The sequence below is a fragment of the Leptosomus discolor genome, chromosome 7 (assembly GCF_034619465.1).
Source record: "Leptosomus discolor isolate bLepDis1 chromosome 7, bLepDis1.hap2, whole genome shotgun sequence".
NCBI lineage: Eukaryota > Metazoa > Chordata > Aves > Leptosomiformes > Leptosomidae > Leptosomus > Leptosomus discolor.
In genome coordinates, this window is record NC_141397.1 from 48,457,526 (window position 1) to 48,470,450 (window position 12,925).

At 37.8% G+C, this 12,925-nt stretch overlaps 1 protein-coding gene across 3 annotated transcripts in view; it reads right to left on the minus strand.

Moving 5' to 3' along the window:
• TRIP12 (thyroid hormone receptor interactor 12) overlaps positions 1-12,925 on the minus strand; it is an 84,424-nt gene that overhangs the window by 23,396 nt on the left and 48,103 nt on the right. For all 3 annotated transcript variants that reach the window (XM_086468642.1, XM_086468641.1, XM_086468643.1), the window contains 18 exons: positions 12,436-12,519; positions 10,955-11,050; positions 9,819-9,967; positions 9,444-9,479; positions 9,249-9,344; positions 8,742-8,834; positions 8,449-8,610; positions 6,816-6,884; positions 6,530-6,695; positions 5,676-5,793; positions 5,377-5,533; positions 4,909-5,062; positions 4,247-4,475; positions 3,402-3,520; positions 2,567-2,774; positions 1,335-1,435; positions 1,038-1,212; positions 492-633 (listed from right to left, as the gene is read on the minus strand). In XM_086468642.1, coding sequence (XP_086324768.1) covers positions 492-633; positions 1,038-1,212; positions 1,335-1,435; positions 2,567-2,774; positions 3,402-3,520; positions 4,247-4,475; positions 4,909-5,062; positions 5,377-5,533; positions 5,676-5,793; positions 6,530-6,695; positions 6,816-6,884; positions 8,449-8,610; positions 8,742-8,834; positions 9,249-9,344; positions 9,444-9,479; positions 9,819-9,967; positions 10,955-11,050; positions 12,436-12,519 — 2,354 coding nt within the window. The remainder of the gene's footprint in view (positions 1-491; positions 634-1,037; positions 1,213-1,334; positions 1,436-2,566; positions 2,775-3,401; positions 3,521-4,246; positions 4,476-4,908; positions 5,063-5,376; positions 5,534-5,675; positions 5,794-6,529; positions 6,696-6,815; positions 6,885-8,448; positions 8,611-8,741; positions 8,835-9,248; positions 9,345-9,443; positions 9,480-9,818; positions 9,968-10,954; positions 11,051-12,435; positions 12,520-12,925) is intronic.

Below are 12,925 nucleotides of genomic sequence, written 5' to 3' on the forward strand. Positions count from 1 at the left end.
TACAGATTTAGACCACCTTATCAAGGATCGCAACTGCCTGAGAAGGCTCATTCTTGAGATGCTGTAGATTCGGCCTAATCTGTATTTCTTCTATCCTTTCAACAAAATGCTACTTCCCTCTTGTCCTTCCCCCCACCCCCAAAGTTCTTATTACAAACTGTGTTCTTTACGTATAAAGTTAATCCCTAATACTTAACTGTCACGTTTTAAAATTTGAAATAAAATGCTGTGTAAATGACACCTTGCCAGGAATTAAGAAACTCTTGTTAATACTTGTCATTTATCATAAATTATGGGTCAGAGCTTATATACTAATTCTAAAAAAATCCCAAACAAACCATTGCAAGTTAAGAAACACTGTATCATCATTTAAGATAACAAAAACTATGCTTAAAATATTGTCTAATGGTCAGCTTTCCTCTAGCTTCCTCCTAAATACTACTACAGCTTCCATTCCCACCCCTACTCCAAGTAAGTTTGCCATTTTTAACCTGGAGGTTGAGTTGTTCAGTTGCAGTGCAAAGTCTCTGTAATACATTTAGTGCAGGATTGCTTCCATCCATGTTTTCAGAGCTAAAATAACGTTCTACAAATTTATGGGCTTGCTCCTTAATCCAGCCCTTAATTTTTTCTCTGTAAAGAAGCACAAAAAAGGCATTCAGCCACACTTAGCATTTGCATACTGCAATATTACAAGTAAACACAGCCAGAGTATCATTTTCCCCATGTTTAACAACAGTCATAGGAAAAAGAACCTTCCCTCTTACACAACACAGTAAAGGGTCTATTCTCTACACATTACTTCTTGCACCATTCTTCCCAATTCTCCAATTTTCCCCCAGCATTCTACTTAAAACTATTAAGAGGCTGTTTTCTCTACCTTAATTTCTTGATTCTTCTTCCACAGTTATTTTAACAGCGGTTAAGCTCAAACTTCTTCGATAGGTGCTACTTAATCAGCCGAGGGCTTATCATAAGAAAATAGCTGCACCTCAAAGTCAATATCACATTACAAGTATTTTGATTTGTGTGTATACCTGTTATTGGAAATGGTATCCTTGGAAGCAGCCCTTGCAAGACCACTTACTCCCGCTGTTCTTGCTGGTTCAATGTTATTACTGTTGGACTGTGTGCTTAATCTTCCCCATGTTTTAGGATTTAAACTTGCCAAGAAAGAAGACTTAGGAGATTGAGTAGTTGTAGGGCTTTTAGCTGGAAGAAGCAAAGGACAAAATTAAGAGAATCAACAGGTTTATTACAGCTAGTACTTCTGACAGCTTATAAGCTTGCTTTTAAATTTAAAAGACGACAGTATCACATTAAGAATTATTTACCTTGATTGTCTACTTTGTCATCATCTCTTGGAGGAGAGTATTTTGGTCTCCTTGGCCCTCGTTTTGGCAGTCTTTTTCTCTTTAGAACATCGCTCAGTCGTCTGTCCAAATTTAAAATAAACAGGTTTCTACCCACCACAGTCATAAACATACCCATTCATCAGTTTACAATGCATCTACCAGCTATTTCCTCAACAATTAAAAAAAGGTTCCATCCCATAACAAGGAAGGCACAAGGGAATAATGAGCTTTGGCAGAAGGGGACTGAACTCTATTTTAATTGGAATAACAAAGTGCCTACTCCATCCAGAAAGGAGTTTTGCTTGCTATCACCTTTCTACTATGAGCAGACACATACAGCCAAAAGTGCCACTAAATAAAAGTTTCTCATAGTTTTCATGTTTTTATTTATGTAACCATCTAGTTACTCATTTATTTGAATACGCTTAAAAAACCATACCACAAATCTCTACTGAATAAACACCAAAAGACACTGGATATTTGACCTGCCTCCCCTATTAAAGCCCACAAAACACTATTCCAACAATTTATGGAGTTTCTACTCACCAAGCCCTACACTTCCCAAGTTCACGTATTTCAGTTCTGGTTTAAAATGAAATTCCTTACTATGACAATACATTAAGACAAACATTTCAACTTTAAAATAAAGGCAAATTGTGTAACACTAAAACAATTTAGTCCCGCAAGAGATTTTAATTCTACAAGCATTCAAAATGTTACATTGCAACAAAATAACTTAAGGATAACTTTTTTTCCTCTTGTCTCCAGCAGAAAGGAATCATACACCATAGCTATCACTTCTCTGAAAGAAACAGCCTGTCTACAAGAGTTACACAAGACTACAGCTGTTGCTCTTGGCATTCTCCAATCTCTCCCCAAACAGCACATTGTTTCATATCATTACATCATAACTATCAGGTCACTAGTTTTTTGGTTTTGTTTTTTTTTGGGGGGGGTTTTTTGTTTGTTTGTTTTTTTAACATTTCACAAAATGAATCAAAACTACCCACTGACAGCTTCAATACCACTCCATTTTAGTTCCTTAGAGGAAAATATCACAGCAAAATGCAGATGATACTGTAGCAGCCCATGTCAGTAAAGACTTAAAAAAAACCCCACCACACCAAACAAAAAAACCCCACAACCCCTCAAAAAAAACACAACCCAAACCCAAAACCCACAGATTTTTTCACAACAAAAAGTGCACTTACCCCTGTGGGCTTAGATCCAAAGAATCCTCCCGGCTGTGCTGTAAGCTGGGAGAGCCCAAATCTGCAGATGCATTACTGGCAGCAGTGGCTGTTCCAGTACTTATTGTTGTAGTGGTACCCAGCGTTCCTGACCCATTAGTGCATACTTTTGGTGGGCTTGTTAGCAGAGCCTCAGACTCTGCCAAGTTTTTCACTTGGTGCATCACCCCTTTGCAAAAGAAGAAATCTGTTTGGTGGGGGGGAGTTTGGAGGGGGGCAGCAGGGACAAAGACGTTTGAAAAGACAGAAGTCTGTTATTTGAACTCTGTTTTGACTATGGCAGCATTGGCTCACCCCATCCATCAACACTAAGTTTTAAAAGCAATTCAATCCTTTCTTCAAAAAGTTAGCCTATACATAGTTAAAAAAACCAAACAACTAATGACAGCAGCACAAACAGTAACTGAAGAAAACCAAAAGTCTCCAGTGGATTAGAACAAAGACTTCCTGCCAAAGATTCATCAGTTTTGTCCAGTAAGACTACCATGTAATTTCAGCAAACCATCTTCAGTCTAAATGTAAGTTCACTAGCATCTAGTAAGCCTGTACAAACTTATTTCAGATTCAGAAAAAACAAGCTTGTCTCCTCCAGAGTCTTGGTCAGCTCCTCCCTAGTCATATCAAGACAGCTTACATGGATTTGCCTTTATTATTCAAGAAGATTTACAGCTGAGGGGCAGGGGGAATGAAGCAGGGGGTATAGGATATGGATTCTCCACACATACATGCTTCTAAAATACTAAATAAGGAGGTGAAGAGAGAAGGGGGCGGGGGGGGGGAAGCAAGGAAAATTTACCTTCTCTTCTGAAGTAAACACTAAAAATGTCAGGTAACTTTTGCATTAAAATCTCTGCCATCTGCAGTGCTCCGACTACTATCTTAAGGTCTTGACTCGACAGCATGGAGGCAATATGACTAAAACAGATAATTTATTAGAATTAGGTTTGTTTTTTCATTTTTTGCTGCTTTAAAAAATAATCAAGCCAGTTCATCTTGCATACATAGTACTGCAGACTAAAGCAAACAGATTTCATTGTGCTTTTGTAAAATCTATACATAAAAGGATTGAAAAAGTCCTCTTCCCACCTAAATCACTTTTAATAAGTTTTAACATGTGGCATAAAGGAATAGAAAGAGTTTTCTTCCTTTAAAGAACATGGTGTTGTGGAACTTGGTACTGCCTTTGAAAAAAGTCAGTTTATTTTCCAATTGCATCCTTTTACCTAGATCCCTAAGTTTATGCTATAACATGTAGGAGAGGTTTCATGAATAGAACTTACCAGCTGAATGACATCAGAGTCTGTTATTGTTCACATTGTATTACCTCAAAAGCCATCTTGCCCTCAGAAAAGTTTATAGGCAAGTTTTAGAAACCAGGAAAACAGTAATGGTAATATTAGACATTACTAGTACATATGGCCATATAGGCAATCTAAGTTTCTAATAAGAACACCTAGAGGTGTCACCTACTGCAAAATCTAAGACAAAAAAATCCCAAAGAACTGCCAGCCTCAGCTTTTGGGAAATAAAGAAGATTTTAGAAGTACAATTTTCCCCTGAAAAAGATGACTCAAAAAAGTAATCACAAGTTTCAGTTGTAAGCTCAAAATTAGTTTCATTCACAATGGTTAATGAACCCACCTTGAAACAGCATGGTTTTTCAGCACATCCTTCAGAAGTTCAGCATCAGCAAAATAAATTATCCTAAGAATTGCTCTAAGGCACTTGTGTCTAACTGCAGGTCCAGCTGAAGAACTATATACTTCATAAAGAACACCAAACAATGTTTTGATAAAGGATTTTGCCAGTTCTGGGTCCTCTTTCATCAGTTGTGCTCGAGCATCATCCTTCTTCAATTCTGAATGTCCACCTGTGACAAATTGTGCAACAAGTTAATGCATAGTTCCTTGCACCTCTGCTCTAATGATTACTTTCTTTTGTTAAAGCTGAATTAGTATTGGCTCTTGAATCAAAAAGATACAATTTAAGAACCAGAAGTAAAACTGACAGCAAGAACATAGGTGCAAATCCTCCTCTTTCAAGACGTCAAACCTTTTTTCAAATCCCAAGCTAGGAACACCCCCAGCTCCCCCACAGTTTCATACATTTTCAGTTCCCAGGAAAAGAATACAGTTCAACATTTTCAGTTTGTTGTAAAGCTGTCTTCATTTACGTACGTCAGAATAGCTTGATGTTCCACAGGAACCATGAGACATGTATTAGCTAAGTAGCGGACTTGTTGCATAACCCAGCATAACTTAGCCATAGCTAGAGACACCAGGTGTCTCCTAAGGTGTACTTACTAGTGTTTGTATTGGCTAAAGGATTTGGTTTTCGCTGAATGGCACGTGCTGTTCCAGTATCCTCATTTATTTGCTGCATAGAGTTAAAATCAATAGTATAGACACGGCCAAGCGTAGACAGGCTTATTTCATCCTCACCAACCTGATGAGCTGCCTAAAACCAAGAAAGAGTTCAAAGTTGAGAAATCCCTAACAAACAGGAAGCTATATGAAAAGTGAGGAGAGAAGCAACACAGTGGGCAAAATAGTAACTAACAGAAATACATTAAGAACAGTGATCAAGAAGCTCACCCATTACTGAATACTAAAATAGCACAACATTACACCAGGACATTTGAGGAAACTCATGTGTTTCTTTGAGTAAGAACATAGCTGATATTTTCTAAGCTGTAAAGAAAGCTCTTAATTCCCTATACAACTGCAAGCATATTTAAAAAACACCACCACACAAACATGTGGAATTACTACCTCTATTATTCGACTGTCAATCCTGTTATAGGGATGCCAGAGACCCCTGTCATCTCGCCATTGCCATATTGCACCGTCTGTATTTTGTGCATTTCCTTTCTTTAGCATAGTATCAACAGCAAAGATTCCCTCTTTTGGCAGGCAAGGCATCAATTCACTGTAAAGAACATTAAACAGTATTTTACTAGAAATATACAATAAAGTACATCTAAGCTCGAAACTGTTTGCCTTAGTTTTAGAGAAGTTTTAGCGATTTTAACATACCAACCAGACCCAAAAGCTAGGGCTACATAACTTACCAGATAAGAGAAGTAAGCTCATAAAGTTCTTGAGGACTTCGTGGAACAAGGTCAATTTGTTCTTGACAACTCCCATTTGAGGCTCCACAAAGGAGGAAGTGAAGCGTTTCTGCAATATCTATGAAAATTGTTATTCATGAGATTGGCTGCATCACAATACGGACTCCATTTTGTGTTGGGACACTATGCAGAAGAGATAGTCACTGCCCGAAGCAAACAGACAGTAGACAGTAAGACAAAAGCCATCTCTAAATGTTGTAAGAAATGTGTTTGCTCTCAGGACTGTGGTTTGTGGTTATTTTAAGTTTGCAGGTTTTTTCCTTTAAGGGACATCTAAGGGGGAAATACCACTCACTACACAGGGCACAAACAAAAGGGTGTGAGCATATAGGGCAGCTGAAATTACAAGTCAAAATTTATGAGATGAAATGAAGAAAATGAATGAGAACAGACAGCTACACAGCAATTACTTTTCTGTAACTAGTTTTCTACTTCTATGTTTTCCCTTAGGAAGAGTCCTTAAATCCTGTTTCCCCCACCTGGTAAAAACTACAAAAAGCATTATTCAACTTATGTTGGAATGAGAGTAACTTGTGCAACTAGTACAGACTCAAAATTAGGTGAGCACTCCAGTGACAACAGCTAGAGACATGAAAGAACCTCAGGAAAGAAACCCTTAGGATAAAAACTTTCACAACAATTTTATCTAAACTTTGTATCCCAGTGGAAGCATAGTAAGAGAGAGAAAACTAAAAGTAACACAGTATTTGTATAACCAAGAGCACAGAGTTCCATATTGACTGTAGGCATTAACTTAAACAGGTTCCCCAGAATATGGAAGATTAAGAACTCACTTTGCTTCATAAGTTGGACTGCAAGTGTAGGGCAATTGGAGCACATTAAGGAAAACATGCGCACCACCATGATGAACATTCCTGAGCTGAGGATAGGAGGCGTCACTACCAAGAGTTGCTGGATATTTGTTAACAAGTCCTTGGAAGCAACCTGCTGGAGCAAGTTCTTCAGGAAAGAACAGCAAAATTGAAAACATTAGTCTGCTTTGAAAGGTAAGCCCTTGGGAGAAACTGATGGAGGGAAGGAGGACACAAAAATCCGCTCCCCAAAAAACCACACCCTTACCTCCTCATGCTGGAAGTTGTCCACTAGCCGTGCAAAACAGAGGCAAGTGCTTTCAACAGACTTTTTGTCCTATTATAAAAAAAGTTAAGTATTTTTTGAATTAAAATATTTTAACTTGCATTAGATTACCCTGTCATTTTGAGGCCTTCATAAAATTTCTCCAAAAAGGCCAGCTGAATCACGTTTTACAGAATACTACACCTCTGAATTTTAAATGGATACTCCCTGGGAAACACCTCACACTTGAAACACAAATACCTTTACAGACCTTTAGAGATTAATAAATAATCTATAACACCCTTTTTGGATTCCACAAGGAGGAAACAAAAGAGCAGAGAGCTACAAAGCCAAAGCAACAGGAGATAGAGATTATAAGCAGGAGTAAAGGCTACAGTTCTACAAACTACACAAAGCCTGATTTTTTTATCATGCAGTGCAGCCAAGACAGCAAATCCAAAGACACCAAGATCGTAAAAAGATTGCTCTAAAAATAGCTCTAGTTAAAGTTAATCGAAACACTAAAAAAAGTTCACCTGAACACAACAAAATGCTTTTACTGTAAGGGTGGTTGAACAGAGATTGAGAGGTTAAGTCTCCATCCTTGGAGATATTTAAAAAAATCAGCTGGACATGGTCCTGGGCAATCTGCTCTAGTTGACCTGGCTGAAGCAAGATGTTAGGACTAGCTAATTGAGAGGTCCTTTCCAATCTCAACTATTCTGTTAGGAGCTAACTCAAGATTATTTTTTTTCCCCCAGAAAAATTCCACTTCAAAATTTCTTGAAATCTTACTTTTGGGGGCTGTAGCTTCTTTTCAGAGAACAGGAGTTGGTGGTACTTGTCCCTACTACTGCTGAGAATGGTGCTTCCTGTTTCCAAAGCACCACCTAAAGCTGATATTTAGCTGCCTTAAAGATTCAAGCAGTCACTCAGCAAGAAGATGTTGGCACAATCAAGAATAGCACGTAGAAAACAATAACATGTCAATTCCATTACCTGGAAGCTTCCATTTAGTTGCATTTGTTAAGGAACAAAATAATTTCACCTTTTTAACAGGGATCTGCCAACCAAGCAGTATGTGGAAATTTCTTTTGTTGCAACAGTCATTGTGAGGGGTCATTTACAAACATGGGCAGCTTCTTAGGAGCCCCATGATTTAGGGCTCATCACTTCAAACTATTATGCAAGAGTAGGAACTTTCTTTTTAAAAACCCTTGAGCCCTCCCAAAAGTCAAATCAGAAAAAGTCCACAAAAATTGAAACTGAAGCTTTTCTGAGTGTGAAGTGGGAGGGAACCTTGCAACCCATTTGTTAAGAAAAAAAGGACAGTAACACTACTGGATTTCCTCTTCCTGGTGGGCAATAAGGACTACAAACCCACTATTACTCATGATAAGGTGAAGTACCTTATTTATTTCTTTTTACAAAATTAATAGCGGAGTCATGAATCCTTAGAGCACATTTACAAAAAACAAAAGGTCCACATGCACATTAGAATATCACAACTTGACAGTATAGAAACTTTAAAGCAATTATCACATTGCAAACGCAAATAATACACAGTAATGAACTAGATACCTGGACGCAACCTTATACTACTTTTAAAACTTCCCATTTTATAATAGCTTCTTACCTGATGGGTTAACCTTTGTGTAAGCAGTGGCAAAGAGTCTGCCACAAAGTGAAACTCATCAGGTGTTATACTCTGGCAGCAGTTCGCAGCGATAGCTAGTGCATTCCTCTGTGCATTTATACTGAAGAATTCCAGATACAGCAAACAGTCTGCCAACCCACCCTATAATAAAACAATGATTTTCACTCTCAGTACTGGTAAAATCACAGAAACTTGTTTTCTTATTTCATCTTCACAGAAGATCACCAAGACATAGAACTGGCAGAGGTAAAAGTGCTTTCTTTTTTACTTACTGCCTGCAGAATGGCTTTACTATGCCGGCGTGATAACATCTCCAGGGCTGTAAGCGCCTGCTCTGCCACATCAATGCACTGAATAACTTGCAGCTATAAGAAAACAAGAAAGCTTGTAGATCAATTCTTAAATCAGTTTGTAAAAACAATAATCTTCATTAACACTTTGATAGCCTGTACTAAGACACATAGCTAATGCAGCTGCACTGCTAGCTGTAACCAAGCTAGCCAATTTAAGGTTACATTAGCTATATAGCTACTCCAAGAGTTAGCAGTTCATATAATTACACAGTATTTTTGCAAGACCAATCAGACAGAGCTCTCAGTGAATCAGACAGTGCTTTTCAGTAAGGGTGTGAAGAGGTGTACATCTGTTTTTAAAAGCTTCTCATGCATTATGTATTACCCAGTAAGCTATGAAAAGAAGCCATTATCTTAATGGTATATCTTCAAGTTAAAAACAAAAAATCCCCTCAGATTAGTTCAACTGTTTTGATTTCATTTTACCTTTTCCAAGAAGACAGGAATTGCATCTACCACTACAGCAGATGATCTGGGAAGTGCTTCCATCATATATGTTAAGGCCCGACATGCATGGTTCATCTATTAAATATACAGATATTTGTTTTTAAGTTCAGACGATAGATTTCTGTATTTCAAAAAAAATTTTAAAAGGTTACTTACCATGTAAAAATTACTTACAATGTCAAAGTTGTGCTCCATCTGCAGCAGTGTTATCTGTTTTTTTAAAAAACAAACAGGTATTGTTAGTTTGGTAAAAAGTATCTAAATATCAACATATAAATCCATATTGTAGCTTTTGACTCAGGACTTTGAATTTTGGTAAAAGTTTCAAAGGAGCCACTACCTATTCTTGATCTATTAAAGAATTAATAGCACTATCAAAAATTCAGCAAAACATGCCCTCAAAACCACATAATGATATACAGATAGGTAGATATACATATGCACAGATATATATCACTAAGAATATATAATATAAAGAATATTTAATTTAAACAAGATTCTGAGTGAAATATAAACCACTCCAATAGAAATACGAGATTTCATCTTTACCAAAGCTGGTACAACACTCTTGACTGGAAATCCTCCTAATGTTTCTTCATTTCCCATAACCAACAGCTGACACATCTCAATCACTGCCTGTAGTTGCTGACTTTCATCAGTGGCTTGGAGACCTTGTAAAAGCTGTTGAGCTTTAGAACCTAGATATCCAGAAGAAAGATTAGGAAAGCAGATATTAGAAAGCCTAAGTGTTCAAGGGAACTATTATGCTACACTTCTGCCAGAGTGGAAGACCAGAGGTAGTTTGTTTTCCTCTGTATTGTAGTTTCATTTCCTTTCCCTGTCGTAAGAAGGGGGGAGATAGGAAAGGGAGGCAAAAATCTCACTCTTGACTGTCTTTCCAGTGCAGACTGGTCAGCACAGGGAGTCCACCACACTGCTCACCATAGCCATCTTGCCAACCTACAGCAGGTGCCAGAACACACACCACTCCACCTTTATAAAGCAAAGGACTTTTCAACATACCCCCTGGATAATACAGCACATGGAGTATCTATGAGACCCCATCCTCTTCTTGGCAGGCACTGTAACAGGCTGCCTTTGGCTCTCCTGGGAAGCCAAACAGATTTGGACTAGAAGGTATGCATCTTATCCAGCTGCTTAATGCAGACAGGGTGGAACAAGACTAAGGACCCATGTTCTCACTGACACATTGTCTGAAGGAAATAATTTCTGTCTGAAACCTGAGACACTTTTGAAACTATAAACAACATACTTTAGAACTGACATTACTAATAGTTTTAAAGCTAGATTAAGCATTTGTTTAAAGCTAGCAGAAAACCCAAGGGGGTTGGAGAGGTCTTTTTTTAAGCAGCCCATCATGCAAAACAAAATGATAAGGAAGGGGTGAAAAGGCAAGAACCCTCCCTTCCCCACCTAGAAGGGAACATTTAAGATGCCCCAAAAAAGAAAAGAAATACGGCTAAAGCAGATTTCTCTTCCTTACAGGAAGACAAGCAAATTAATATTGTTGACTAGTGGTCCAGCACTATCATGACATACAAATCTCCAACATGTAAAATATATTATACTATGAAGCTAATACAAATATTAGAATTTACTAGTGACTGAGTTCTACTAGTCTGGAAGTGGAAAGAATTAAGTCAAATTAGACAAACTTTGCTTACTAGCTCCACTTCCAATTGTCCTGTGGAAGAGCTGCGACATCCGAGGACCAAGAGGGCCAAACAGGTGAGGAGGAAGACCCCTAGCCTCTAATAGAGCTAAAAGCAAACAGAGGATAACAGCCATTGTCAAAGCTTCTATGTATATTTTTAAATTCCATGATGCTATAACTTAAGACTACTAGAGTTTTGACTTCTTTAAAGAAAGAAGAGTTAGGATTAGATGACTGCAGCTACCTTGATTTCTAGAAAAAACCCCACACCACAAAACCAAACCCAAAAAGATGACCTTTGGGGAACAAATAACTCATTTTTGTACCATCAGAGCATTAAGGCCCTTTAAGAAATCACCCACTGAGTTTCCAGGATTATATTTCACAGAAGAAATCTGGTCCACTAAATTGTTCTAAGTCTCAATCTAGAATAGCAGATATACCAGACTTATTTCAAATGTGAACTCGAAGTATGTAAAACAGGTTAAGCTTATCTTCACATCTCCAGGAACTGAATGACACTATTAATCCAAAAAAATGACACTGAAAAAAAAAGGTTCACACCTTAATTTGCTGATGAGTAGGAGAGGTAAAAACTCTGCTAAATATTAGGGGTTTTTGGTTTTGTTTTTCAACACTCTTCAGTAGTGTTACTTAAGCTAGACTTAAGTGGGTGATTCTCATTTTTATTGTAGTAACAGTGACTACTGCTGATCAATATAGCAATGATTAATAGTAAAAACCAGTTTAGCTCAATATTCCTGATGCGTACCTACACTTCCTGAGGACTACATGCAAGTGAACTGGCAGTGACACTGCACTAATTTCCACATTAAATATCCAGATTAACCAAAACCTGCTATTTGCAAGGGAGATCGTGATCTTGGAATTCCTTGCAGCATAGTGGCAAAATCATTATACAGTTGCGGGACATACACTATGAGTTTATACCTGTCTGTACCCTCAGGTTTTGAGACCCCTGAATCCTTTAGCCCAAGCACAAAAGCAAGCATTTTAAGAACATTTAGACTTCATTTGGTCAAAGCTTACAGCAACATGAGTATCAATGACAAGCACAAAAAATGTTATCCAGAAGCATGTGGAGTAACACTAGGCCTAACCTGCCCTGTCAACTGATAACATTCTTGCAAAGACTTATTTTCATATTTGACCTTACACACTTGATAAGACTGAGTTCTCAATCCTCTCCCCCCACCTCCTCTTGAAAAATCATCAACAGTAGTATTATACACCATGTAAACACGTGCAAGGACACTATACCATCCCCTCCAGACATTACTTCCAAATTCTTGCATCTTCAGTAAATTAAGGCTTGTAACTCCTTATTTCAGAACTACTGTAAGCAAAGCAACACATTCACAGAGAAACAAAATACAGCCTTCCCACTACATACAATACAGAATCTGGATAGGTACAGCTATTTATAGGCCGCAAACAAAAGAAAACGGTAAATTAATAACAACTTTATACCTTGTAGTCTTCCCATCTCAGAATCATCTGACTCACTTTCTCCAGAGGTTGTCATACCTACAGCCCCAGCAACGGAACTAGAAGCTAAAGAAATGAAATACAGATTAATGCAAGTTACAGTGCCTTGAAAGCTGTGAAATTCGCATCAATTCCACCATCAAGGAAAGTGTCCACCATCAGAAAAATGCTCTGTATTTAACATTGCCACCACCATACTTCTGTAAAATTGTCATTTTAAATAAACCAGCCTACAGGTTTAATACTTCACAAAAGCTGAAGAGAGAGGTTATATCAACACAAGATAATGGGGGGGGGGGAAGAATACAACTAGATCAGCAAATTACCTTTCAGATAGATTTACCTGCACCCTTAAATGTGTGCTTTTCTTATGAGTGTTATGCTGCACTTAAGTTTCTGTTAAGTTTGATTTTTTTAGTGACGTAGCTAGCTTTAAGCAGGGAACATTTGACATTTTCTACAATCCACCATA